At 33.7% G+C, this 25,861-nt stretch overlaps 5 protein-coding genes across 5 annotated transcripts; 3 read left to right on the forward strand and 2 right to left on the reverse strand.

Annotated features, from left to right (window-relative positions):
* Positions 1–5,907: 5,907 nt before the first annotated feature.
* LOC104701533 (ACT domain-containing protein ACR4) lies at positions 5,908–9,094 on the forward strand. Its single transcript, XM_010417229.3, has 8 exons — positions 5,908–6,447; positions 6,929–7,001; positions 7,099–7,144; positions 7,250–7,364; positions 7,472–7,539; positions 7,620–8,222; positions 8,305–8,409; positions 8,496–9,094. The coding sequence occupies exons 1-8, from the start codon at positions 6,444–6,446 to the stop codon at positions 8,847–8,849; spliced, it is 1,368 nt and encodes a 455-aa protein (XP_010415531.2). The 5' UTR covers positions 5,908–6,443; the 3' UTR covers positions 8,850–9,094.
* Positions 9,095–10,312: 1,218 nt separating this feature from the next.
* LOC109125537 (uncharacterized) lies at positions 10,313–11,340 on the forward strand. The gene has a single exon (XM_019227295.2). It carries the CDS (start codon positions 10,835–10,837, stop codon positions 11,123–11,125), a length of 291 nt encoding a protein of 96 aa, XP_019082840.1. The 5' UTR covers positions 10,313–10,834; the 3' UTR covers positions 11,126–11,340.
* A 4,707-nt stretch (positions 11,341–16,047) lies between these two features.
* Positions 16,048–19,141, forward strand: LOC104701535 (uncharacterized). The gene is made up of 5 exons (XM_087459098.1): positions 16,048–16,383; positions 16,703–18,227; positions 18,380–18,493; positions 18,584–18,733; positions 18,822–19,141. The coding sequence occupies exons 2-5, from the start codon at positions 16,791–16,793 to the stop codon at positions 18,948–18,950; spliced, it is 1,830 nt and encodes a 609-aa protein (XP_087315224.1). The 5' UTR covers positions 16,048–16,383; positions 16,703–16,790; the 3' UTR covers positions 18,951–19,141.
* Positions 18,995–23,291, reverse strand: LOC104701534 (uncharacterized). The gene is made up of 13 exons (XM_087459097.1): positions 22,822–23,291; positions 22,570–22,732; positions 22,417–22,469; positions 22,275–22,334; positions 22,063–22,185; positions 21,815–21,943; positions 21,013–21,678; positions 20,697–20,889; positions 20,407–20,600; positions 20,222–20,326; positions 19,879–20,018; positions 19,510–19,788; positions 18,995–19,408 (listed from the first exon to the last, which is right to left on the reverse strand). Exons 1-13 carry the CDS (start codon positions 23,164–23,166, stop codon positions 19,138–19,140), a joined length of 2,721 nt encoding a protein of 906 aa, XP_087315223.1. The 5' UTR covers positions 23,167–23,291; the 3' UTR covers positions 18,995–19,137.
* Positions 23,292–23,423: 132 nt separating this feature from the next.
* Positions 23,424–25,162, reverse strand: LOC104701536 (uncharacterized). Its single transcript, XM_010417235.2, has 3 exons — positions 24,570–25,162; positions 24,351–24,481; positions 23,424–23,954 (listed from the first exon to the last, which is right to left on the reverse strand). The coding sequence occupies exons 1-3, from the start codon at positions 24,829–24,831 to the stop codon at positions 23,658–23,660; spliced, it is 690 nt and encodes a 229-aa protein (XP_010415537.1). The 5' UTR covers positions 24,832–25,162; the 3' UTR covers positions 23,424–23,657.
* Between the last annotated feature and the right edge of the window lie 699 nt (positions 25,163–25,861).

Below are 25,861 nucleotides of genomic sequence, written 5' to 3' on the forward strand. Positions count from 1 at the left end.
TTTAACTAGAACGAAAAAATAAGAATCTCGCGAAACCTTTAGTTGTCTTGGCATCTGTATGTATTGGCTTTAACAGCTCTGTCTGACGTGGACTCTTTTTCTAGTCTCGTACCGACGTCTCTTCGTTTTCTCCAAGAGGCTCTCTCTCTCTCTTCCTTATTTTTAGGATTATTATTATTTTAACGATTTACTTTTTGTCGATTAATCAATCTAGCAGCCAGTCGTGTATGTATAATGCAATTACGAAACCTTTTTTTTCTCTTTCGAATACGTGCAATGCAACGAGTATTTAAACAACAGTAGTAGTAGTAGTACTATTCACTTTAGGGAAGAAAAAATAAAGTTTGGGGAAAGTTTTCAAAATATTAAAAGAAAGACACGTGACACGTGCGTGACTGCCACTCTGTCTCCACATGAAAATCTGACTCACGGGTCTGCCTCACGTCGCGTGCAACTTTGCTTTAATTATTCCGCTAATTCTGTCTTTTTTATTAAAAAAAAAAGTTAAACATTAACTATATTTATTTAACAAAATATCGCAAAAAGAAGAGAACCCGACCAAAGTTTGTACTCTGTTAGTATATCATTATATATATATATATATATATGTGTATATATATCGTTTATATTTGACATAATAAAATGTTTAAAAAACACTCTTTTTTAACCCTAATCTTTTTAAAAAAATCTTAAACTACAAAAAAACTTTTAAAAATTCACTTTTTAAATTCGTAAATATATTTTTTTTGATCAAAATTTAAATTCGTAAATATAAACAAAGAAAAAGCCATCTAAACGAGTTTTTTTTTTTTTTTGTTTAGTTAGAATTTAAAACTATTAATTGATTATTTTATAAATGCAATTTGAGAAAGCTTAATTTTCTTGTTTAGTACTAGACTACTACTAGTAGTATATGATTAGGTTTAGACTGTTTAGTCAAGAAGCTAGAGTACTTAGGTAGAAATAGAATTAGGGGCGGTGGTGTGTCTCCGTGTAATTGACTGTTGACTCAAGTTGTTGTTTACTAATTTTTGATTAACTACTACTCCATATGGCTTAAGTTAAACGATATATTATAGCGTAACGGGAGACAGTTATTTTGAGTGATTAGTTTAATCACAGGTTAAGTTTAGTGAAGTACTAATTAATAGTAGTGTTTTAAGTACTAAAAACTAACTGATACTGAACCAAGAATCCGGTGGATTCCATAGGCCTAAAAAGGCTACGGACCCCTGATAAAACCTACTTGCAGGGTTTGGGGACCATACTGTTTATATAACTCATAACTCATATGCCAGTTTTTGGTTTTGATTGAGTAAATTAATGTTTGTAACGAATTTTTTTTTTTTAAAAAAAAGGGAATAGTTCATACATATATACGGTTTTTGAAAACTGTTGAATGCTCAGACACATGCTACAAAAAGAAAAGAAAAAAAAGAAACATATATAAATTTAAATTTATATAAAGGAATATTTGCAATAGAGACGTCAAGTAGTAAAGGGAGCTAGTTTGTTGGTTCCACTTAGTTATAAATTATGAACAAAGAAAAAGTGTAATTCGTTATTTCAAGATTCAAAGGCTAAAAATTATAAATAAAATCATACTTATATCATCATCATCATCATCATCATCATCATCATCATCATCATCATCATTACTACAATTCTACAAATGTATAATATATCCAAATAGTTTTGTGTCACTGTATTATTTTTATAGTGTTACTTACTTAACTTAAAATCTTTATTTATAGTTGACCAAAAAGGAAGATTAATTTTGAGTTTTAAGAAAATTAGCAAAACCTTAAAAGCGGATTGATGCTATTCATAGCAGAAAATTATGCCATAACAATTCTTTTTCATCTAAATATTCAGTTTAAAGACAAACATGTGACTCACATTATGTAGATTTTATTATAGTTTTAACAGTCAAAAACTACAACAACAAAAAAATGCATGTGAGAGAGCTCGTCCCCCCCCCCCCCCCCCCCCCACACCGACGAAGTTAATTAAAGAACATGTCCTTTGCTTATATGCATGCAACTGATTTATATTATAAAGTAAAATATTTAGAAGAATTACAATAAAAACTTTTACATTCCGGTAAAAATTGTTACATTCCACCAACTGTACGTAAAAGCTAGTATAGTATTTGCATAAGTTGACTATTGCCGGTCTATATGGTGCACTTCCATGAATTCGCTTGGAAATTATGTTGCATCATAGGTCGGCCACAACGTTTTGCTCCTTAATTCCATGGTCCAAACCCCCTTAGTGGCATGTATTCTAAAACTTTGTGTTGTATAAAGTTGACCAAATTTGAGAAAAAAGAAGAATGGCACAACTTATAAACTAATATGTAGAAGAAAAAATCCAACAACATTTTTAATATAATCAAACAAAGTTAAGTTTAATATTTTATTATTCATACATACCGTTATAATATCACCATTAAAATTCGTGTAAAATTTGTTAACTATTCGTTTACTGTTTTAACCATGTTAAATTTGCTAATAAACAAAAAAACATACTGCATATATTGTTTACCGTTATAAAAATCCACGACAAGCCTGCATAAGACTCATTTTACCATGCAAATTACTTATATTATTATATTTTTAACGGGTCAATGCAGGAACAATAAAATAATAGGAAGAAAATAACAAAATTTGACCAAATTAAATGAACTACAAATAGAAAATCCAAGTTCGTGACTAAGAAGTGACTAGTCCTCCATATACGTTAGTAGATATAGAGCCCCGCGCTTGAAATCTCGACAAGACAAAACCATGAATTAATAAGGAACATGGTCACCTTCACATCACTTCGATTCGAACAAATGTAAGTATTTAAATATGTATATTTTTTAAAAGATCTACTCTTTGTAGCTAAACCCTTGTCTTTGATCTCCGAAAGCAACCTTTTGGACCAACGACCTCGAACACACACACACAAACTGTTTTTATAAACAGTAGTTTTTAGCTACTATTTTAACTACTTCGTCTCTCCATTAATCCGTGCCCATATATATATATATATATATATATATATTTTCTCATGAGCAATAAAATTAAAAACCAATCATGGTAGATATTATTATCAACCATGTGTAGTAAGTATTGAATTGCGACAATGTGGGCAAATATATCTGTCATTTACACAGTAAAAGTAGCAAGGGATAGTATAAACATTATGAACATATAGAGATACGCCAATAATTTAGCCTCTTGATTTTGACTCTATGTGTGTACTGGAATTACAACTATTTAAAACAATAGTAGTCGAAGCTAATTTAGAATATCCAACTCACATGATAGTTATGTCTGAATGCCACCGTTTCTAGACCCCCGACATTCATTTTCGAGCTTATTTTGGTTATCTATACGAAATTGTTATAACTCAAAAACGTTTCACTTAAGAGTTTAAAAAAAAAAATTGAGCAACAAACAAAAGATCAAAATGACTTTAACATTTCTTCATACACCCAATTTTCCTAAAAATCATAGTGTTACGAATGATCTCGAAGACATTTTGACCTCCAACACTAAAATCTTAATAATAATAGATGTACTAATATTTTGAGATAAATGACAAATATCTTTAAGTTTGGTATTTTAGCTTAGAGATGAACAAGTGGGAGAGTAGACAAAACGTGTGATTTAGATATGAGAAAAAAAATCAGAAGAGAGGGACACGGTAAGGGAAAGGTAGGTTCGGCCGCAGCAGATCCCTAGACCGGCTCTCATGCAGCACGACGCTTTATTTTGTATGCCTAACCATGTGACTGCAGTCTCCCATTTAATTCAGTTGGCCGCTACTTGTTTCTTGTTTTTTTCTCTTCTTAAGAATCTTAACCCCAACCTATGGTCAGTTTTTTTAACTCTACTCACACACTTGTTATAACTTTTTTTTTTACGGCCACTTGATACTATTACTTACTACATCTACTTAGTTTTATTTTTGTCAATGTCTCAAATTTATATAAACCCATTTTAATCCTTCTTAATGTATATGCTGACTGGTTTTGTCCCTTTGTCTGATTTAACTCTGTCGGCAAATTTTGTGAGAAAATTTGGGTTTGAATCTCTCATTTCTTATAGGTTGTTCATCTTAACAACAATAGCTCTTTAATTAGCCCAAGTTCACCGTATCATAGGAAAACAGCAAAATTGATTCGAATTTGATTTTCTTTTTCAGATACATATATATATATATATATACTAATGTTTTGCAAATCTTTGAAAATTAGTTCATTGAATGTAAATTTGATAAATAGATTAACAAAATCAACATCACATGTAAGAAATCGAATTCCTGATTATTCAAACTACTTCTTTATTTTTATTTTATCTTTACATAAGCTCTGTCATTGATCTGCTGACGAAAAAAAATTGATTTTATATGTTACGTTATATATATAATAGATATGTTTAGTCGTTTGTGGTAATTACATGTGTATATGAAATATTTGGATATTTCATCATGGGTACTAGATTTTGCTGTCACTCCATTTGTAAAATATTCGGACCTTTTATAAATATATATATTTACATAAAATTTTGTTCAGTTGTAAAATCAATGATACATATCGTTATTAAAATACTACTGTTAAACATTAAAAAAATGCCATGTTGGAAATAATATATTAAATTCTACATATTTCTTGTGAAACTTTAGAAATTATCCCAGTAAATAAATATAATAATGGACGACCAATATACATTACCCCAAAAGTCCAATATCGTTTCCCAACATATTTACGTTATTACATTCGTATGGGACTCAGATATTTCTTCTACACATTCACATCTAATAGTAGCAATGTTTGTCAAATGATACTCAAATTTCTTATAGAAAAAGATGAAACACAAATAGTGTGTGTAAAAAAACTCACACATAATCAAATTCCAATAGTTCTCGGTTGTTGAAAAACATGGAAAATGCCGGTGGAGGTCTCGAATCTCATGTATTCATTTGTACCTATAATTTGGCAAAGCATAGTACTAATAAATAAATACAATCTTTAATGGGAATATTGGGAACGAGATAAGAAGGTACAATCTTTAGACAATGGTACGTAAGGAAGAGTACATAATCCACCCTGTCAACCTTATATTTTCACGCTATTCATTTTGCTTTTGCCCCCCCCCCCCCCCCTCTTGTACGTCTCTCTCTACATTTATGTGTGTTCCATCTAATTCTTGAAACTTCTTGAATTATAGTTAATTCCGATTCCGACATAATCTTTATAAAAAAAACTCTTGATCATAAGTTCATAACACACCATTTACATTTATCCTCGTCCATTGACTTACGTTTTTTCTTCTTCTTAATTACTCATTTTACGTTTAACAAACACAGAAATAGTATCCAATTTATTTACTTACCACTATTGTTTTATGCATACATGTTTTGGCTCTTTTCTCGCTATCTTGTAAATTCTCTAATATAAGGAAAACAAACGTTGGACAATAAATTTGATACGGTACAAAATATTCCATATGGTCGCTCTTTAAAATTACCCATTTGCAGTTATTTCATTCCTGATTTGAAATGGAAATATACCCATATATAATATAATATGATATATATTCCTTTGGTGCAAAAAGAAATATATTCTTTAGAGATTTTATGGCACATTGTATATATATTAATTAATATTCAATAGAATCACTTCACAGATGGAATTATATTATACTATTCATTTATTTTTCTACGTAATTTGAAAATGGAATCATATCATTTTTTTCACGGTAATTAGGAAATCAAATCAGAATCTCTTTTAACACTCTATATCCAATCTTAAGAATCAGAATCGGCTTAAAATTCGAAACAGTTAAAAAAACAAAAAAAAAACTCACTTTTTCTACCCCGAGAAGTTTGGGGTGACAGATTAGAGGAGACCTTGTCATAATTACCAAGCCACTGCTATATTTATTTACCCATCACATGCTAACTTATCCGCGCATGGTAGCTGTCCTCCACTAGAAACACGCTGGTCATTGCTAACGTACACCGGGTGTTGTTGTTACAGTTCACACATCTTTTCTCATCCTTCTTCTTCACTGTTTATATTAAAAAAAAAAACAGTAAGCAAAAACTATTTTATATTTTTTTCTTGTGAGTTGCTCGTTTATGGGAGAATCGTGTCAGATTAATTTCTATTTTTGTTGGTTTAATTTTCCATATTTAAGATAAGAAAATATTATTATAACAAAATCTGTGAATTGGAGAAATAAAAAATAAAAAAATAATAAAAAAGATCTCGTGGGTCGGGTCGCCATTATATATGCAAGTCTTTCTCCTACCTTTTGCTCCTTCGAAATTTACTGAAACTACTTTTTTTTTTTCTTTTTTCTCCTTCTTCTTCTCTTCTCTTTTCTTTCTCAAGTGTCACAAGATTCAAAGAGAGTGGCCTTAAACCCCCATAAAAGGAACATTCAATGGGTACGTTTCTTTCTTTTTTCCGTTTTTGTGTTATTATTCTCTTCTTGTTGATTCTTTTCTTCATACGATTTTTGGTATGAAATTTTCATTTTTGGTTTTATGGGTTATTCAGTATTTGGAGGTTTCATATGAAAGCTTTTTTTTTTTCTTTTCTTGTTTCTGATTTTATGAAATTAGGACTAAAAAGGGTTTTTGTTCTTCTTCATTCTTCTGGTTTTTTTTTTTTTTTTTTTTTTTTTTTTTTGTGAAGCCTTATTTAGAAGTAACCTAGGATTTGATGTCGGTAGGGTCTCTGTGTTTATTGCTATGGTAGTTCTGCTTTCTCACTCCTTGTTCATCATATAACAGAGATAAAGAAGTTTTTATATCTTCCTCTGTTCTGTTTTTTTGAAAGTAAAGTTTCTGTCTTTGAAATTTAGCAAACAAGGAATCATAAATCTCACTGTTTTTTTTTCTTTGTTTGGGAATTTTGATTGAACAGATGTTAGCATGAGTTTTTCACAAGATATGGATAATGAGTATGAGAAACTAATAAGAAGAATGAATCCACCGAGGTATTATTCTTTTTTCTCCTTCCTTTTTGTTTAGTATAACCACTTTTAAAAGTGATATTGATTTTTGGATAATAAACCTCTGTATTATTTTTGTCAGGGTTGTGATTGATAATGACTCTTCCAAGAAGGCAACTGTGATAAGGGTACTTTTTTTTTAATTTAGTTTGGTTCATCTCATTGTACAAATTTCTGGTTTTATCATTTATGTAGTCTTTGTCCTGAATTTTTTGTTTTTTTTTTCTCTATAGGTTGATAGTGCAAATGAATATGGGATTCTTCTTGAAGTTGTACAAATCCTTACTGATCTTAACCTGACTATCTCCAAGGCTTACATATCTTCTGATGGTGGTTGGTTCATGGATGGTATGTTCCGATTCTTAAATGGGTCTTTTTTTTTGTTTTGTTTTGGATTCTCTTTTACTTTTGAACAAAGGAATTGATTCTCTTTTATTCTCTTTGCAACTTGGCAGTATTTAATGTCACCGACCAAGATGGTAACAAAGTTACTGATGAAATTGTTCTAGACTATATCCAAAAAGTGAGTTTGTTGATATTTCTGTGGTTCTCTTTTTTTTTTGAAGTGAGTTCAATGAGTCTAATGAGTGTAAATTCTTTCAGTCTCTTGGTCCTGAAGCTTGTTTCTCTACTTCCCTGAGATCTGTTGGTGTCATACCATCAACAGACAGCACTGTTATCGAGTTAACCGGATGTGACAGACCAGGGTTGCTGTCTGAACTGTCAGCTGTTCTGACCCATCTCAAATGCAGTGTCCTAAGTGCCGAGGTTTGGACACACAACACTAGAGCAGCTGCTGTGATGCATGTGACAGATGACTTAACCGGGTGTGGCGTTTCTGATCCAGAGAGGTTGTCTCGGATCAAGAACCTTCTCAGAAATGTGCTTAAGGGAAGCAACACACCAAGGGAAGCCAAAACCTTAGTTTCTCACGGAGAGGTTCACACAGATAGGAGACTTCATCAGATGATGTTTGAAGATAGAGACTATGAACTCCGTGTGGTGGACGATGATTCCTCAATCCAAGATGAAAGGCAAAGACCAGATGTTTGTGTTGATAATTGGCTTGATAAGGATTACTCTGTGGTGACAGTTAGATGTAAAGACAGACCAAAGCTTCTGTTCGACACAGTCTGCACTTTGACTGATATGCAGTATGTGGTTTTCCATGGAAGTGTTGATACTGAGGGCACAGAGGCATATCAGGTATAGAAAGATCCCATTACAGTAGAAGATATAGTTTCCCTGATTCATTCATTCTCTAATCGGTTTAATCTTTGCTTTACAGGAGTATTATGTGAGACATATAGATGGATCCCCTGTAAAATCAGAGGCAGAGAAGCAAAGAGTCATACAGTGTCTTGAAGCAGCTATCAAAAGAAGAGTATCTGAGGTACACATGGTTCACCATATACAGTTTCTGGTATGTATAATATTTGTGTAACTGTAATTGAAGAAGATCATTGTTTAATGATATAGGGATTGAAGTTGGAACTGTGCACCACGGATAGAGTAGGCTTATTGTCAAACGTGACTCGCATATTCCGTGAAAACAGCCTAACGGTCACAAGAGCTGAAGTGAAAACCAAAGGAGGCAAAGCTCTAAACACATTCTATGTCAGTGATGCATCTGGTTACTCAATCGATGCCAAGACCATAGATTCCATAAGACAAACCATAGGCCAAACTATCCTTAAAGTCAAGAACAACCCTCAAGAGCAACAACAAAGACAGAAATCGCCTTCTCACGATTCCCCTACAAGGTTTCTCTTTGGAGGTCTCTTCAAGTCGAAATCTTTTGTCAACTTTGGTTTGGTCCGGTCATACTCTTGAAGAACAACTTCACTTAGCTGTGAGAGGTTCAAATCTCCTCTAGGTTTTAACTGTTTCTTTAAACTTGAGAAGAATCTGTAAATCTATCACCAAATATAACCTTAATTCTTAGTCTAGGATCCAACTTTGGTTAGGGGAAAAAAAGACAAAAGTGTTTAGTTGATGTCATGTCATGACTAAGTGTTAAGTGTTGTTAACCTTCTCTTCTTGTATATATTATCAAATCCTCATTATCTTTCTTTGAATCTTCTTCTTCAGATGTTCCAGCCTAAATTGCTTATGTCAAAATTAAAATTTTCATGACCTGAAAACAAAATAACCTACAATAAGACATAATAACTTCATAATTGGATAGATAAGATTTAGGGATTCCAATAAAGCCACCCAAATTTACACTAAACTATTGATTAATGTGTTCGTTATAATTATATATACATATAGACTCAATGAAGCTACGTGTATGTATGTAATAAAATGAACATGTGAGGGTGTGTGTAAGATATTGTCACCGAACACTTTAAGGGGCGTGTTTACTGAAACTATGTCGATGGGTATTGTATAGATTCTCGAGTCACATGGAGAGACCAACAAAGTGAAACCTCCCCACCACCATCACAACACCGCCCATTTTGTTTTTTCACATTCATTGTTCATTTTTACATGTTACATTTTATTTTATTTTTCTTTCAATTTATAATAATTACTAACTTAGCATATTGACATGTGACTCGTCTCGTTTCCTTGTTCACACAGTACATGGCTTTCCGTGTGGGTTGAGGATTCTTCATGGCAGAGGATATCTTTTAAGTTTCAGTGATTGTCTACATAGATTTATTTTTAGAAATTATGACTTTGCAGACTATTGTCTATTGACTACACACATGCATATTTGATCTAATGTTTATATCATAATTATTTAGTGTTTCAATCACGAAATGGTGAGTTTATTTCTCCTAACTTTTGCTATTTTAGTTGTATTAAGTGACACAAAAATTGTTTTATTTATATTCTCTAGATTAGAATGTGTTTCGACCTACGAAGTCAAATTTTGTGATTATCCAACACAAACAAAATGTGAATTTTCTTTAACAAAAAAAAAATGTATTTTAGGTCTGTTTTTTTTATAATAAAAGTACTGTGCATAACAAATGATAAATTTTAAAATATAAACTATCTTACATTATAATGTGGCATCAAATTAAATAATTGATACAAGTTAATTATACTGTAAATATAAATTACCTGTGTAAATATAAATTACCTCGGTAAATTGATACAAATTAATTATAATGTATTTTTAAAAAAAATATGTTTAAAGAAATTAGTCATGTTTGGATATGTTAGGCATTACACTAATCATATTTGTATGTGAGTAGGATTTTTATAATTGTTGTTTTTAGTCTTCATATATTAACATTGATGGTCAATATAGAGTGTGAATTGATTTAAAACATCAATTTTTTTTTCTGTTTCTTCTCTAAATCACAGCCGTACGCGGCCTCATGTTTCCATTAATAACGCATTACTCATGCCAAAATTAAAATCCTCTCATCTACAAGACTAAACAGAACACTTATTTTTTAAAAAGACAGAAAAAAACACACTAAACATAACATAATAGATCTCATATCTATCCAATCTATATTGACCATTGACCATTTTCTTTTGTTGTTTGTTTGTTTTTTTTTTGCCATATTGAGTCAATACACGCACCACAACCACCACACTTCCACCCAATTTCTAAATTTTAACGTTTTAAAAAAAAAGATTTTCTTCTTTATTATTATCCATACCCTAATTAATTTACTCTATTTAAAATCCTCACGCTAAGCAACAACCTCTAATTCAGATTTAAAACCCTTTAAAACACAAGCGTCAACATTTAAAAACATCAACAAACACAAATACCAATCCACACAAACTCACACATAAGTCTTGTTACATTGTCAAGTTGAATCAAGAATCAAGAATCAAGAATCAAGAAAATGGAGGATTCAGGGCGTGGAGGAGATCATTTTCCAGGTTTTGAGATGAGAGTTCACAACGACAATTGTGTTTTCCGGCGATCTCTTAGCTGCCGGCTTCAGAGACGAGCTCCTTGTCCTCTCCTCTTACCACCAATACCTCCTCCTTCTTCTTCCACGGAGGCTCCTTCTACGACCAGCGCCGTTTCTGTGTCCGCGTTTTGTCAAAACGGCACAGATCCGATCCCTCTCTTGTCTCCTCTCGTCCTTCCTTCAATGCTTCAACCTAATCCAACCACCACCTCTCACTAACTCTTTTTTTTTCCCATTTTATTTTAGGTTTCTTCATTTACTGTAATGATTATTTGGATTTTTTTTTTTTTCATTCAAAAGTTGCAAACATCTAAGTAGATTCAAATCTGTTATTGTCTCTATTCAAATTTCACAAAGGTGACGAGGATCGTCTTCTCCCAATCTTGATAAAACTGAAGATTTTATTTTCTTAATATCATTTACTATTTGTACAATACATTCTCGACAATCTTTTTCTTATTGACTACTAATATATTTTCCAATGCCACAATATTAATTCCACCAACTTTAGTTTTTGATTCATTGTCTTTGTCTCTACAAAAAGTTGTATAAGGAAGGAGTGTTTTGTTTTGGTCAACACGAAGGAGTGTGTGCACCTCAAGCCAACCTCTTTAATTTGGTCTGATAGCATTTTTATTGGTCCAAAAAAAAATTACAACAATTATGTTTTACTCTTCTTGTTCTTGTGTTATTAATCATGATTATGTTTTTTTAAACGCAAATTATATTTCGTCATCACAGCACTGTTAATGATGCGTTAACGTCGGAAAATTTTTCCCTATGACACAAAATTTTAAAGAGTAAAAAATTAAAACTGATGAAATATTATATCTTCATTTTTTGGGTAGATTTCTAGAAAAATGAAAAATGTTTTTACGATTTGTTTTTATAATCAAAGAAGAAAATCACATTTTTTAATATGAAATTATTAGTGAGTTGGATGTTACCAAATTCATTGTCATTTGGGATAAGGTGATGAGACAATGGACAGCTCAACTAAAAGACATGGACATAAGGAGCAGCTTGAACCAGAGGAAGCATTGGAGGAGCAGTTTGAACCAGAGAAAGTATTGAAGGAACAGCCTGTACCAGCGGGAGCATCAGAGGAAGCATTGATTGTTCCGCCGGATCCTCTAACAAGATCAAAATCAAGGAGGTTCAACCAAGCCATCAATGGTCTACTTAGAGAGCTGGACAAGAAGAGAGAAGACATGGCTCAAGCCATCCTAACGATGATCACAATTCAGGGTGTTCGATGAAGGGTTAAGTGTTGCTTATGCACTCTTTTTCCTTTGTCAAGTTTTGTCCTATTGAGTTTTCTTGACAAGGTTTTTAATGAGGCTTAAGTGACACTTTTAAGGCCCTTTTGTCACCCCATTTCGTGGTCCAAAGGCACATATCTTTGCCTTGGCCCAATTTCTATCTTTTATGTTCAAACTTTACATTTAATGCTTTTGTAATTTCTTAGACATTTTGCATGAGCTTGCATAAGTGTGGGACTTGTGCATATTCTTGCATGAGTTTGACCTTGTGCATGCTTTTGCATGTCTCTCCTCTCTCCTCTCTTCTCCTTCGTCCTCCCTCTCTTATTTAAACACCATGTATTTCTCATTTGCTACTCATCAAACATTTCAATCAAAAAAACTTATTTTCTACTTGTTTGATATGAGGAGTATGTAATATCTTCTCAACTTGTTTATTTCTTAGTGTGTCATATCTAAGTTGTAATCAAGTCTGTAGTCTAAGAGATCTCCATCTCTCTTAGAAGTACACTTCGCTCTTCCCTTCAATCCGCTGCAATTCCACCCCTTCACCTTCTCCGCCAATCATCTCTTCATTCTGCTGCATCTTCCACCCATTCATCATCATCATTACGTCCATCCTCTCCAAAATCTTGCAAAGTATGTCTTTGGGAATAGATCCTCATCCAGGAGTCTATCATAAAGTCATGAGAGTATTGAAGCCGTCAGATTATCTCTTGACTTAGTCTACTTCAATGCATATTCTACTTAATTACAAGAATTCAAAATTTATATGGATAGAGTTGCAATGTCTACCTAAAATCAGAACAATTCGACTTTTTATGTTTTATTTTTTTTCTTCAAATGTCCGACAATTGCAAACTCATCGTCCCGGACAACAATGGCTTATGATTCAGCCACTTATATGATTATGTCACGGTTATTAACCTCACAGATTCATAGCACTCATTCATGTGAACTCCTACTAAATGTTGAGCCGGCCAAGGACTTAAGGTAACCCACACTAATTCTATCTCTTTTTAGTTCTCTGTCTTTAAAGAAAGTTTTTATGTATTCCAAATATGTAGTCAGGTAGAAAAACTTCAAAACCAAATCTCAATAACTTTTAATAGTTGGTCTTATGAGAGATGTTTAATTATGACTAGCTCGGCAATCTTCTTCTCACAACAATTTTTTTTTTCTCTTCCAAGAAACTCGGCCTCACACTCAAATTGAGGGCTTCTAATTAAATATTGTGACAATATAAGAAAAATTTATCAATATGTGAATCTAAATTTTCACTCGCATATGAAACATGAGGCCCTTTGAGTATATCATATTACTTTGAAGGTTTATGATCATGTAATTCCTTAATTAAGCTGTTGTCTGGTGCAAAATTCATTCCCACCTATATATTTCAAGGTTGGACTTCACTTACCAAGTTTATTTTTAGGAGACGTATTTTATATATAGTCAACGAGTCGTTAAAGTCATAATTAAGAGATCGAATGAGTTACACGTTTTAAATCAAAACCCCTAAATATTAATTAGTAAATTATGCGCCAATGTTTCACTATGATTTCTCATTTCTCAACATTATGTGCCGAAAACGATCCTAGATTCATACATTAGCAAATGAGAATGCAGATGATGGTGACCACAATAGTACAATAATAACATATAGTTCAATGAAATGCATGAAACTCAACATGATGGTATGTGTATTATTGGCATGTCTACGATGAATGGTGATTCTTGTTCCTCATATCAATTCACACGTGAATCCCACAACTACTAAAAGGAGTTGTGAAAACAGAGTTGTAAAAACTGTTGTAAAAAATCTAATATATTTTTCTGTTATCGTACGTCGATGATGTAATCAACCACTAGGATCATAAAGTGGGTCACAATTTTTTTATTTTTTTATTTTTTTTAATAGTCAAATTTCCAAACGATATTCATAAAATATAATTGACAGAAATATTAGCCATGTAAAATAGTCAACATGACAATATGAACAATCGTGAACGTAATGACATTATGTGAATATATTATATATATGCATATGTTAGTCCATAAACGTGTGAAATGGAGTTAAATGTCACGACACAAAAGAGTTCTCACACCCGCACAAAATGTTAATATGGAAGTTGGAATTTTTATTGCCTCATGTAGACAAGTTTTAGCTGGCTGTTTTCTACTTTTTTTTATAAGTCAACAAGAATTTTATTTTGTAATTTTTATTTAAATCATTATATATGTGATTGTTTTATTTGTTTTAAAAGTTTTTTTTTTCTTTTGGGATGAAACAATATGCCATGTAATCATGTTTTAAATATGACTTATGAAATAATATCTATTTTGTAAGATCTAGTCTGCAATACACTGCAGGTTAAGTTATTTGTTTAAAAAATTAATTTTTGTTTGTTAATTTAATCTGATTTGTTTAGTTTATAAAATTATATATTGTATTTTGATTGTTAATTCTATGACTTAGCCCACAATATACCACATATTAATTTTAGGACCATATATGTAACATATATTTGTCAAAATCATCTTGACCGAGAAAACCTCTACCAAACAACATTATTCCAAACTTTAATTTAATCTGAAAAATCATATTTTTTTGAAATTTTAACCCATGCTTTAGCAAGAAATATGATTTATTGAATTTTTTGATTCTATAGTGACATATTATTGACCCGTGCTATAACAAATCAAATTAGATTGTTTATAATTTTAAATTTTTGATCTATCATATATTTATGATATTCTTAAAAATATCAAATTCAACTATTTTTAAATACTTCAAATTAAATGATTTAAAAAGTTTATTATAATATATAAAATTATACAATTCAACAAAAGAAATATATGAAATTGAATTTAAGTATTCAAATTTTTACTCGTCATTCAGTCAAAATTTTAGTTGAATAGATATTTTTGAAAAAATATTATTAAATCTTGAATATTTTATAGATTGAACAATTTATATTGGTTTTAATAGTATGACTTTGAAATATGAATTTATAGTATGATTTCAATGTCTGATAAATCAAAGTTCATGCCATTCGTGTTCAAAATTATTTAGGTCATTTTTTTTATAGTATGACTTTGAATCTTTGCCTAGTTTTCTTAGGCAATGTGGTTGAAACATTTTATATATATTTTAATTCATCAATTGAGCAATATATGTCCGTTTAAAAAAGTTTAAATTACATCATATACAGAAAAAATCATAAATTTTATTAACTAAATATATTATATAATAATTTAAAATATTTTAAATATAAAATCAAATAAAAGTGAAAGAAGAATCACATATGTTTGTTTTAATTAGGTTGAAAGATTTTCTTGTCTTTTAAATGGTACCTATAATTGATTTTATATGTTACTATAATTAACTAAATGCATATTATCCCTAATTACCAAAAATCAAACTAACCTGTATATTATGATAAATCATGAATGTCATAAGTTTATAATAAAAAAATCACATATATATATATATCTATTATATAGTCTACAAAATAATGTTGTGTACTTCCGTTTTATTACATATGGGATACAAAATTGTGAGATACCATATATATTACATTTCAATATGCGAAAAATAATAATCAACATATCTTGTGCATTATAATTCCATTATTAATATTATTTTTACTGGGTTATCAAAATTGAAGTTACGACTTTCTTGATGATTATAACAAAAAAAAGTAAATAAAAGTGATGATGAGGGAAAATATCATAATCAATGATTTGTTAGCGAGGTTTCACTCAGAATTTTTTTTCTTTTGACGGCATATTATCATGATTTACAATTTTTTTTTTTAAAACTATAATTAAAAAGTTCCAAAACCTAATATATAATTCTGATTAACTCTGAAGAAAAATAATAAAAGTCACAATGAAAATATATGAACATAAAAGACGAATGGAGAGAGATATGTTTAGAATGACAGGAGTTTCACTCTCAATCCAAAAGACAGACCAATCAACGAACAAAACCCATTTTATCTGATTGATTCGTTTAGGCCACGTCTCTCCAGTCTCCCCTGAGGTGCAGGGCACGAGTCGTCGTCTCTCCATTGTTCTCTCTCATCTTCTTCTTTTCTCCGAAACTTCGTTTTTTGTTATTTGAGTTTGAGTTTTTTTTCCCCTTTCTCAAACCCAAAAATTAGGGTTCAGTTTTATAGCAACAAGGCTCCGTCGTTGTATATAGTCGAAAAGGTTAGTTCAATTGTCTTCAAAATCTTTGCTCAGTTCGATTCTTGAATTCGTGGGTCGTGTTCAAAATTTCGAATTGATCGATGCTAAAACCAAACCTAGCAAGCGCGATTAGCTTTTTTTTTTCAATTGAAGTTTCCGATTTGGTAGATTTCTATATAAACTTTATATTTCAGGTTCAGACATATATGATCGTTTCTAGGTTTCTTTGCGTATATGTAGTGATTAGTCTTTAAGAAAGCTCCACTTTTGTTTTGAGTTTTATGTTACCTAATTTAAGTATTTTGATGAAGAGTGTTTTGCATCTTCTCTGCTTATATAGGTGGTGGTTTTAGCTATATGGATACTTGCAACTGCAACTACGAATACTCTTCAGAACTGATGTTTTGAAACCCTTTTGGTACTAGTTCATGCGTTCCACGTATTTACAGCAGCAGCATAAGAAAGGAATGGGAGAGAATCGTCAGATTAGATCACGTTCTTGGAATAGAATGCCAACTAAAAGATGCAGGGCAAATGGGATTAGGGAGGAGTTTATTGTTGTTGATGATGATGAGGTTATCATTCTTGATTTTCCCGATTCATCTAAAAGCAATGCTTCTGGCACTTCAAGAACTGGAAATAAGTCTATTTTGCAGAGAGTGATTAGTATTGACGATGATGATGATGATGATGAGGAGGAGGAGGAGGAGGAGGATGAGACAGAAAATGTTCATAAAGCTGGGAGTAGTTCAAGTTACCCTCCTGCGGGTAACTTGCAAACATCTGCGGAAGTGGATAATGATGATTGCCAATTCATTCAGGAAAAGTGTGCTAGTTTTAGATTTACAAAATGCAACCAGCGTTTCTCTACAATGCCCTCTTCTGGAATTCGATTTGGTTTAGGTTCTGATACTGACAGTGACTTTTCCGACAGCGACGGTTCTGATTGTGAGATTTTAGAAGGGTCTCGTAGTGAGGTCCGTGAGCAGTGGGAACATGCAGCTTTCTTGAAAAAAATGAAGAAACCTGGTAAAGCTGGTCTGAGTGAGGAGGCTGGTCCTTCAAATCTCCACTGTGACACTAATTTCAGGCCTGATCTTGAAAAGAGAACTGAACAACATGATCAAACATCTTTCTTCTCTGCTGCCAAGAATCCAGATGGTGGAAAAACTGGTCTGAGTGAGGAGGCTGGTCCTTCAAATCTCCACTTTGACACTAGAAATCCAGATGGTGGTAAAGAAACCTCTTTTACTTTCTTTGGAACCGATGGTAGAATTCCTGATATGGCGGCTTGCTTTGGCTCGGTGGAGAAAGACTACTGTGCTACTTCTAGTTTTTTCAATAAAGAGGAGTTTCAGGGACCATCCCCACTGTCACCCGAAATACGAGTTGAACATGAAAGGTTTGATACACCATCAAGTCATTTTACTTCGTCAAATGAACCGATAGATCAAACTAGTTTCAAAAAAGTTGTAGAACAACCAAACAAAGTTCAAGTTCAATGTGGAACTTCACAGTCGCCCGAAGAGAATCCAAAGAAAAATACCACATATCAACCTTATACCAAGGAAGTTGAAGAAGAAGAAGACGCCTTAAAATTTTCTCCGCCACAGACTTCTGCTGGGGATGGAGTTACAACGCAAAGTAATGGAGCCAGGGGTGAGCACGGGATCTCGAGTTTCGATCAATCAAGAGAACCGATCATTGATCCTATTCCATCTACAAGTGGACAAGTGCAAAGTAGTGACGGTACAGCTCCTGTAATCGATGTCATGCTTAACAGAGAAATGTTAAAGGAGACTGATGAATACAAGAAAGCACAAGAAGAAGAATGGGAGTCCAGGCAACGACAATTACAAATCCAGGTTTGACCACACTCTGCTCAAATTTCTGAAAGCTCCCGTTAATTATTGAAAATTTGCCACTGGTGATATAGACTTTAAGTGTTTCTTTCACCTTCAAAGAATCTATTCATCATAGTTTCTGTCTGCTGAATTATACTGTGCCCTGTTTACAGGCAGAAGAAGCTCAGAAGCAACGTAAGAGAAGAAAGTTAGAGAACACGCGACAGTTGGAGATGGAAAGAAGGCAAAAGGAGAGGGTAGAGGAAGTGAGAGAGACACTGAAGAAGGTTTTCTACTCTTCCTCAGTGATTGCTCCTCTGAACAATGCATTGATTTGTTGCTAACACTCATTTTGGTTTTCCATCTCCAAATCACAGGATGAAGAAAGCATGAACATGAAGGAGAAAGTCCGTGCAGAATTAACCAAATCACTTAAACAGCTGGAAATCAGATGCTTGAACATGGCATCGCTGCTTCGAGGCTTAGGGATTCATGTTGGTGGCGGGACATCTCCTCTGCCAGATGAGGTTAGCCTGATTCTATCTTTACAGTTAGTTATATATGTTAACTGCTTTTGTATTCACATATCATGATCAAAACCAATTGTAAAATTAGGTACATGCAGCGTACAAACGAGCTGTATTAAAATTTCATCCGGACAGAGCATCAAGAGGTGACATCAAACAGCAAGTTGAAGCAGAAGAAAAATTCAAGCTTATTGTACGCATGAAGGACAAATTTTGAGCTTATTGCTCGCTATTCGCTAACATTGACCAACGAAGAAGAAATGTTATGAAACTCTTTTTTTTTTTTTTTTTTTCTTAGAAGGGATAATTCTCTGTAAATTAGTTTTTTTGATTATCCAACAGAAACAACAAAATTGTGTTGGTAGGTTTGAAAAAGGGAATAATAGAACACAGTGGCACTGGTATCAACGTCTTCTCTTCTTGCCTCTGCCTTTACCAAGTTGTCCAGATTTGAAAGCATGTTCTTGTTCCTGAAGAAAAGCCCAATTTTTGCCATGTTTCTCTGCTCTCTCTTGTTCATGCACAGCCTTCTCTTTTGCTTTAACAGTGCTCATGAACTCGTTGTCTTTGCGAAGCTCACGCGCTGCTCCTTTGGCTTCCTGTTTCAACTTTCTCTTCAACTTTTTGAGGTCAGAACGGTACTTGTCTGGATCATAATCCCTGCCGTGAACAAAGCTGCACCACAATTGTATACAACCCGTTACAGAGATCATTCTATGTTGTCTCTGTAATTATAAAGTATAAACTGAGTGAGAGTGAATGCAAGAGGGACTTACTTCTCTTCAAATTTGGGATTGACCATTTTGATGGCTACTGGCTTATACTTACGCATAGAGAGTGGTTTGCGTTCCTTGTGATGCTCTTTGGTTTTCGTTTGGATGAGCTTTGCAACATCCTCTAATTTCTCCTTGAGAGTTTGTGGGATCTTTTCTTGGTCCCCAATTTGGTTTAATAAAGTTGAGATGGGCATGAATATCTCTGGAAAGGAACTCAATCCTTCGTTTATCTCCACAAACCCTCTAAGAGTCTCACATACACTTGAAAGGATGCTTGCTCTGTTGAACCAAAGCCAACATTATTACAATACACACTTTTGCTGGCTTGATGTCTAAAAAAGAAAATAGATTTCAGAAGTGAGAACATACCTAAAATCATCAGAGCTGAAATATGGGGAGTCTGCTGGCTCATCCATTACCTTTAAGAAGTTCAGAGGCATTACCTCCTTCACGTCGTCTTGTATGCACAGCAATGGAGTCAACGATTTTAATTCCATGAAATGATAAAACTGTAACAAGGTATACGACGGCTTATTAGCCCAGTAATTGATAGAAGTTCAATATATACGACAGGTCATTCACCACAACATGAGTTCCATGTAATGATAAAACAGCTGCCTATGCATGTCTTCAATTCTTAGGTACAGTATTGAACATCTATCAATTTAAATCGCAAGCACAATACAAAACTAGGTCTCATTAAATAATGTACCTCAGATTCTTCAGATGATGGTGACTTTTTGTCTGAAGCGGCCATCAGAAGAGTTCGGATAAATAATATGGCTTCAGGACAGAACTTTTTAGATTGTTTAGCAACCTACAGTACATTTTCGTTTGCATGAGAAAATGAAAATGGAAACTGCCAAGGAAAAAAGGTCGGGATCAACTTCTCCTTACCAACAGAACAATGGAGCATAAAAAGGAACCTATGGCAATATCACGACCAGAGGAGATGGGACAGCGCAAAAGATATTCACACATCAACAATATCGATGGGGTCATCACAGCATGGCGAAAGTCAGAGCACGGAAAAATCATGGACCAGAGCCTTAACAGAAACAATGTTTTCAAGGAAGGCCAGCATCCATCCTCTGAAAGAATGTTTCTGAACTGGTTAGGGTAAAAAGATGGAATAGGCATGTTTCTCAAAGGACACTAAAACTCAAGGTTATGGAAGCATCACAAACCAGGATTCTTGATAGCCTCGCAAAACTGTGCACGGGTCTTTAAAAGCCGCTGGCGAGCACATATTGCAGCAAAGTAGGGGATCTCCATGCTCATCTCAATTAAAGGTTTTACAAGCATATTTAGTAACTCATAGTTCAAGGGCTTCTTGCTTGCAAGAACGGCAAAATACTGCAACAGAATACCGTAAAAGACCTGGATGGCAGACAATAACAAACAGTCAGAAAGCAATTGAGGCATGAAGCAGTTCAGGGGGCTGAAAACTTAAACAACAAAACTGCAAGCAGGTAGATCTTTGAAAGCTATATTAAACCTTACCTGCATCTTTTTTCGGTTTTCAGCTTTAATCTTAATCGAGTGTGCTATCCGGATTCGGTTGACAATTAAAATAACATCTGCATTTGAACAATCTTCCACAAGAGCAAGCAATTCCTCAAAATTCTGTGGAGCATCAATCATGAAAGGAATATCACGCTGCGTGGAACTCAATTTCATCATATTAGTTTTTTGTTTCACTGTTCCAGACAACCCTTCTCCTTTATACGGTGCAGCATCGTCATTCTTCGACTTTTTATGTACTGTTGGCTCCACTTCTTCATCATCATCTTCATCTTCATCTTCCAGCTCATCCCCTAGCTCATCATCACTTTGTTCCCAGTCTTTTAAATGATGAACTTTTCTCTGCTTCTCATCACCCCCATCTAACTCACAATCATCATCATCTTCTTCTTCTTCTTCTTCTTCACTTTCTGAATCCTCAGACGATCTATCATTCTCATCACTTTCTGAATTATCAACATCGTCCTCTCTTTCAAGAACATCATCAATCCATCCCCTTTTCGGCTTCTCTTCTTCCACTGAGAAGGAATCACCAAGATCGTCACCAGAAATGGCCATTGGCCTCTTTGTTAATTCCTCACCGCCAGTTTCCTCGTCCTCATCGCTCAACTCATCAGTTTCCTGCATCCTTTTCTTACGCTCTTCCTAGGAGTTTTGAAAAATTGTATCAATATCTAATTATGTCAACCATAAGACCTTGACTTCACAATAAGATAAACCCTTCTCTTTATAGTTTAACAGTCAGAATGTAAAACTGCAATGGCTTTCGACAGAGACATACCTCAAGAGCCTCTAATTTTTCTCGCTCTTTCTGAGCTATTTCTTCAGGTGTCTTTGTCCTCTCAGAAGGACGAGCACGAATCTCCATTGCCATAACATTCAGAATGTTTACATAAGGATTGCCTTTTTCCTGCAGACAAAAGAATTACATCACGCAAAAGAAAAAGCATGAACAAAGAAGCCTGATAAGACTCATATAGATACATATGCTCAGTATTTAAACAACTATAAACTGTGATTATTTTTCACCTCTTCGACATCAAAAGGCTTAGTTAAACTCTCCATCGCCTGAGAATTAACCAAGGACTCGAAGTTTTTATCCAGCTCATCCATTAGCTTTTCTTTTTCCTCTTTTTGCTTAGCTTTCTCCATCTAAAGACCAAAAAAATTAAACAAATCACCAACTGCAAATTGACCCACTATGCACAAGAAAAAACAAGAAAAAACAGAGGAATAATCACCCTGCCAAGTTTGCTCTTCATAATGATCTCTTCCATGACTTCCTTCTTGCTCTTATGCCTCTGTAGAGAGAATCCAAGAATATCAGTAGTCAACCTCAAGTTAAATTACACCCCAGACATCTAAGAGACCTGTTGTTCTTACCACTTCCTCTCCCGATGCGTCAACCTGTTTGTTTCTATTCAGATGCTTCATCCCTGTGCCAAAGAATGGTTTAGACAGTATTAACTTTCTCAAGGTTAATAACAGACACACAAAAAGTTGAAAAAGCAAAAAGTGTTATCAAGAGAAACATACTCTTAGATTCAGAAGCTTCCAGATCATCATCTTCAAGATCTTCATCAAACAAAAGTCCAGAATCAAAATCATCCCTAACAGAAGAACCACCAAGAGCACCATCTTCATAAATATCTTCTTCACCATCAGACAAATTATACATGCTCTTCTTCGCTAGTTTCAGCTACAATCACCATACACAAAAAAAAAAGGATCAGTTTTTGATACCCAAGTTTTAGTTTTTAATGTCTTTACACATCAAAATAAACTAACCTGACGCTCTCTCTGCGATCGAATTATACCCTTATCAAACTCCCCAAGCTCATCGTTCTGTTCTCCAATACGCTTATCCAAAAAAACCGAAGCTTTCAAGCTCCGCTCATACTCTTTCTCCAATGTGTTCTTCCTCTTATCAACAGCGAGGGTTCTAGAGACACTGATGCGTCGTTCTTCGCCTTTACGCTTCTTTCCGAGGATTTCGAACTTCTGGCGAGACGTAATTGATTCAAATGGGTTAACCACTTTTTTCGGCTTGGCTTTCATGGCGACTGCATCTGGTCCCGTTCTTCTTTCGCCTTTTTTGTTTGGCTTCTTCTTCGTTTTGTTATCTTTCCCCATGATTTTTTTTTGTTTCTCCGGCGGCGGCGGTGATGACGACGGTGGTGGTTAGGGTTTACTAGTAAACGAACAGGGTTTTGGGAGATTTTGTTTTTAACCTAACACGAATAGCTCAGACTACAAGTAGAAGAAGAAGAGGAAACGGGCGGGTGGGCGGACGGGTCGGGTAAAGTATGATCCATAAGCCCAATTTAATTAAAAGGCCCAAAGCCCATGTTTTACAATAACATAAGATTACCTCGCTTTAACACTTACAATGACAGTAAAAAATCTCAACCTTTGGACTAAATTTTTTTACATTTGAAAACAAAAATACATTTTGGAAGAAGTAAACTCATATAATAATTGCACCCACAAGTCCACAAACAACAACCATGATTTTTGTTTTTGTCGACAGCTTTATAAAACCACAACCATGATTTTAATGTTTTTTTTTTTAAAAAAAGGGTTAAATTAATTTAGATGTGAAAAGTAAATACTAGGAATAAAAATCATGCCAAAAGCCAGAAGTCTTTGTGGCGCTTAGTTGTAAGAGTGTAACCACCAAGCTTCTTGCCTCTCTTACGAACCGCAATGGCCATACAAGGAGAGTTGTTGATGCAATACTCCACAAAGTCGTGTTTGGACGTCACGGGTCGGGCCTGCGATGCCCATACCATTAGTAACCGCCACGTAGCGTGCTGTTTCTTCTGGCCTAGAACCAGCATAGAAGCCTCTCTTTCTTTTGCTTCTTTTACTATGGTCGGACCCTTCTCGTCACCTTTTACAACCACCACTTCTGTCTTTACCTAATTCAACAAATTATTGTTTTGATTTCTTTCTAAATATTAAAAAGTAAGAAAAATAATGTTTTGAATAAATATATGGTGAAAGTGGATTATCTAGTTTAAAGGATATTACAATGAAGTGTTCATCAATATTGTATATATGAACATATAACGATCTGTGTTGTGCAAAATGGAATGAACAATTCACTTTAAATTAAAGTAAAGATCGATCCAGATTGTTGATCTCCAACTACGATTGTGAAGAAGAATGTGCGATATAGATTTTACTCATTTATACAATTTAACCATATTGTTATTTCCGAGAATATATGTAAATGATGAATTGTTCAAAAAAAAAAAATCATTATAAATGTTTTGTAGAAAAAAAAAGGTATGGTAAAGAAACGTATTACTAACCTCAGGTCTTTTAAGCTCACAAATGTTTTTCAAGGCTGAAACTTTTTTATTAGCTCTTGACGTTGTGGTTTTCTCGCAAGATTCTTCTCCTTCTTTTTCTTCTTCTTCTTCTTTGGTAGCTAGAGCACCACCTAGAGATCAAAACATATTATGTAAAAGCATTAAAGCAATAAGAATCATTTATGTGGTAAAAGTAAAATACGAAGAAAGACAATTGACCTGATTGAGAGGGTTTAGCTTTAAGAAAGTAAAGAAGAAGAATGTAATCTTGAGGCTGAGCACAGTGCGAGAGAGTCCAAAGAAGAGCGTTCTTAGCCTCCGAGCAAGAATCAACCACGACCATGATTCTTCTTCCTTTTATCTCTGTGGAGGAGCTTGGTGGCTCGTGGCTGCAGCCATGCTGGCTTGTAGTTGTCGGTGGTTGGACTCTTACATTAGCCCTTATCCTGCTTAGAAAGAACCCGTCTCCTTTCTTTCCCATTCTCTCTCTCTATCTCTCTTTCTCAAAAGAATTGGACAAGAAGATGTTATAAGATGGTGGAGAAAGTAAATGAGATTAAGAGCTATATGATATTGAGTAATTATGATCTTGCTTTTGGTAGCTTCCCACACTTTTATATACGTAATCCTCAGTTTCTCACTTTCTACCCATGTTTAGTAATAGCCACAATGTTATTTAAAGAGTAAATTATTATCCTTGCTTTTGGTAGCTCCCCAATTTAGACGCGTTGCACTTAAACTTGCTAATTGTGTACATTTTGTGTATATATAGAACCGACATCCACATTTACAATCTCATGGCCTATAGAATCGCAATGACGTGTGCCTCAAATCATAACTAATAAATACTATATGTTTTTATTCTTATTTCGTTCCATGTTTTTCAAATTTTAATCCCGAAGGCGAAGATTAATCATTTACGTGAGTTATTTTGTAATTATGTTTCTCCGGGTCTAGTTATCAAAACCCATTGTGGGTGAATGAAAATGATGGACAAAATCTCATGGGATATAGAATTGTTGTGAAATTTGCAATCACTAATCATGTGCACCAACTAATTTTTTTTTTCTTTCATTCCATGTTTATCGAATTCTAAGCACATAGATTAATCATTTTGGTGAGTTCCTTTGTAATCATGTTTCTCCGGTCTCTAGTTATCAAAACCCGTTGTAGGTGAATAATGATGGCTACTTATATACTTTTGTGTATCCAAACTTTAATTCTCTTAGTTACTTTGATACTTTTGTATTGCGCCTTTGAGTATGAATAATGATGTCTCAACTCTTTTGTGTTATTATTATTAGACATCGAGTGTTGGGTCGTTGGCGCTTCTTCTTCATCATGTTCATCATCATCAAGCCGTAGGTCCCAACACTTATTCCTGCCAACCGATAATTGTTACAAACCATATGTGATATATGTAACATAATTATAGTCTCTTAAAAGTAGTAGAATTGTCATAACTGATCTTTAATTAGCCAATTAAAAAGTTCGTAATGCTTACCATAGAA

The sequence above is a fragment of the Camelina sativa genome, chromosome 7, assembly GCF_030686135.1.
Source record: "Camelina sativa cultivar CO46 ecotype springtype chromosome 7, ASM3068613v1".
Lineage (NCBI taxonomy): Eukaryota > Viridiplantae > Streptophyta > Magnoliopsida > Brassicales > Brassicaceae > Camelina > Camelina sativa.

Bases quoted from the DNA above. Each gene is read 5' to 3' on its own strand.
- LOC104701534 (XM_087459097.1), bottom strand. From the start codon at position 23,166: ATGGGGAAAGATAACAAAACGAAGAAGAAGCCAAACAAAAAAGGCGAA. The intron at 20,327-20,406 runs GTAAGGAGAAGT...AATGTACTGTAG, and splicing joins TATGCTCCATTGTTCTGTTG to GTTGCTAAACAATCTAAAAA. The intron at 19,409-19,509 runs GTAAGTCCCTCT...ATTGTGGTGCAG, and splicing joins AATCCCAAATTTGAAGAGAA to CTTTGTTCACGGCAGGGATT.
- LOC104701536 (XM_010417235.2), bottom strand. From the start codon at position 24,831: ATGGGAAAGAAAGGAGACGGGTTCTTTCTAAGCAGGATAAGGGCTAAT. The intron at 24,482-24,569 runs GTCAATTGTCTT...TTTGATCTCTAG, and splicing joins AGCTAAACCCTCTCAATCAG to GTGGTGCTCTAGCTACCAAA. The intron at 23,955-24,350 runs GTTAGTAATACG...TTGTTGAATTAG, and splicing joins GTGAGCTTAAAAGACCTGAG to GTAAAGACAGAAGTGGTGGT.
- LOC104701535 (XM_087459098.1), top strand. From the start codon at position 16,791: ATGCGTTCCACGTATTTACAGCAGCAGCATAAGAAAGGAATGGGAGAG. The intron at 18,228-18,379 runs GTTTGACCACAC...CCCTGTTTACAG, and splicing joins AACGACAATTACAAATCCAG to GCAGAAGAAGCTCAGAAGCA. The intron at 18,494-18,583 runs GTTTTCTACTCT...TCCAAATCACAG, and splicing joins TGAGAGAGACACTGAAGAAG to GATGAAGAAAGCATGAACAT.
- LOC104701533 (XM_010417229.3), top strand. The intron at 7,145-7,249 runs GTACTTTTTTTT...TTTTCTCTATAG, and splicing joins AGAAGGCAACTGTGATAAGG to GTTGATAGTGCAAATGAATA. The intron at 8,223-8,304 runs GTATAGAAAGAT...TTTGCTTTACAG, and splicing joins AGGGCACAGAGGCATATCAG to GAGTATTATGTGAGACATAT.
- LOC109125537 (XM_019227295.2), top strand. From the start codon at position 10,835: ATGGAGGATTCAGGGCGTGGAGGAGATCATTTTCCAGGTTTTGAGATG.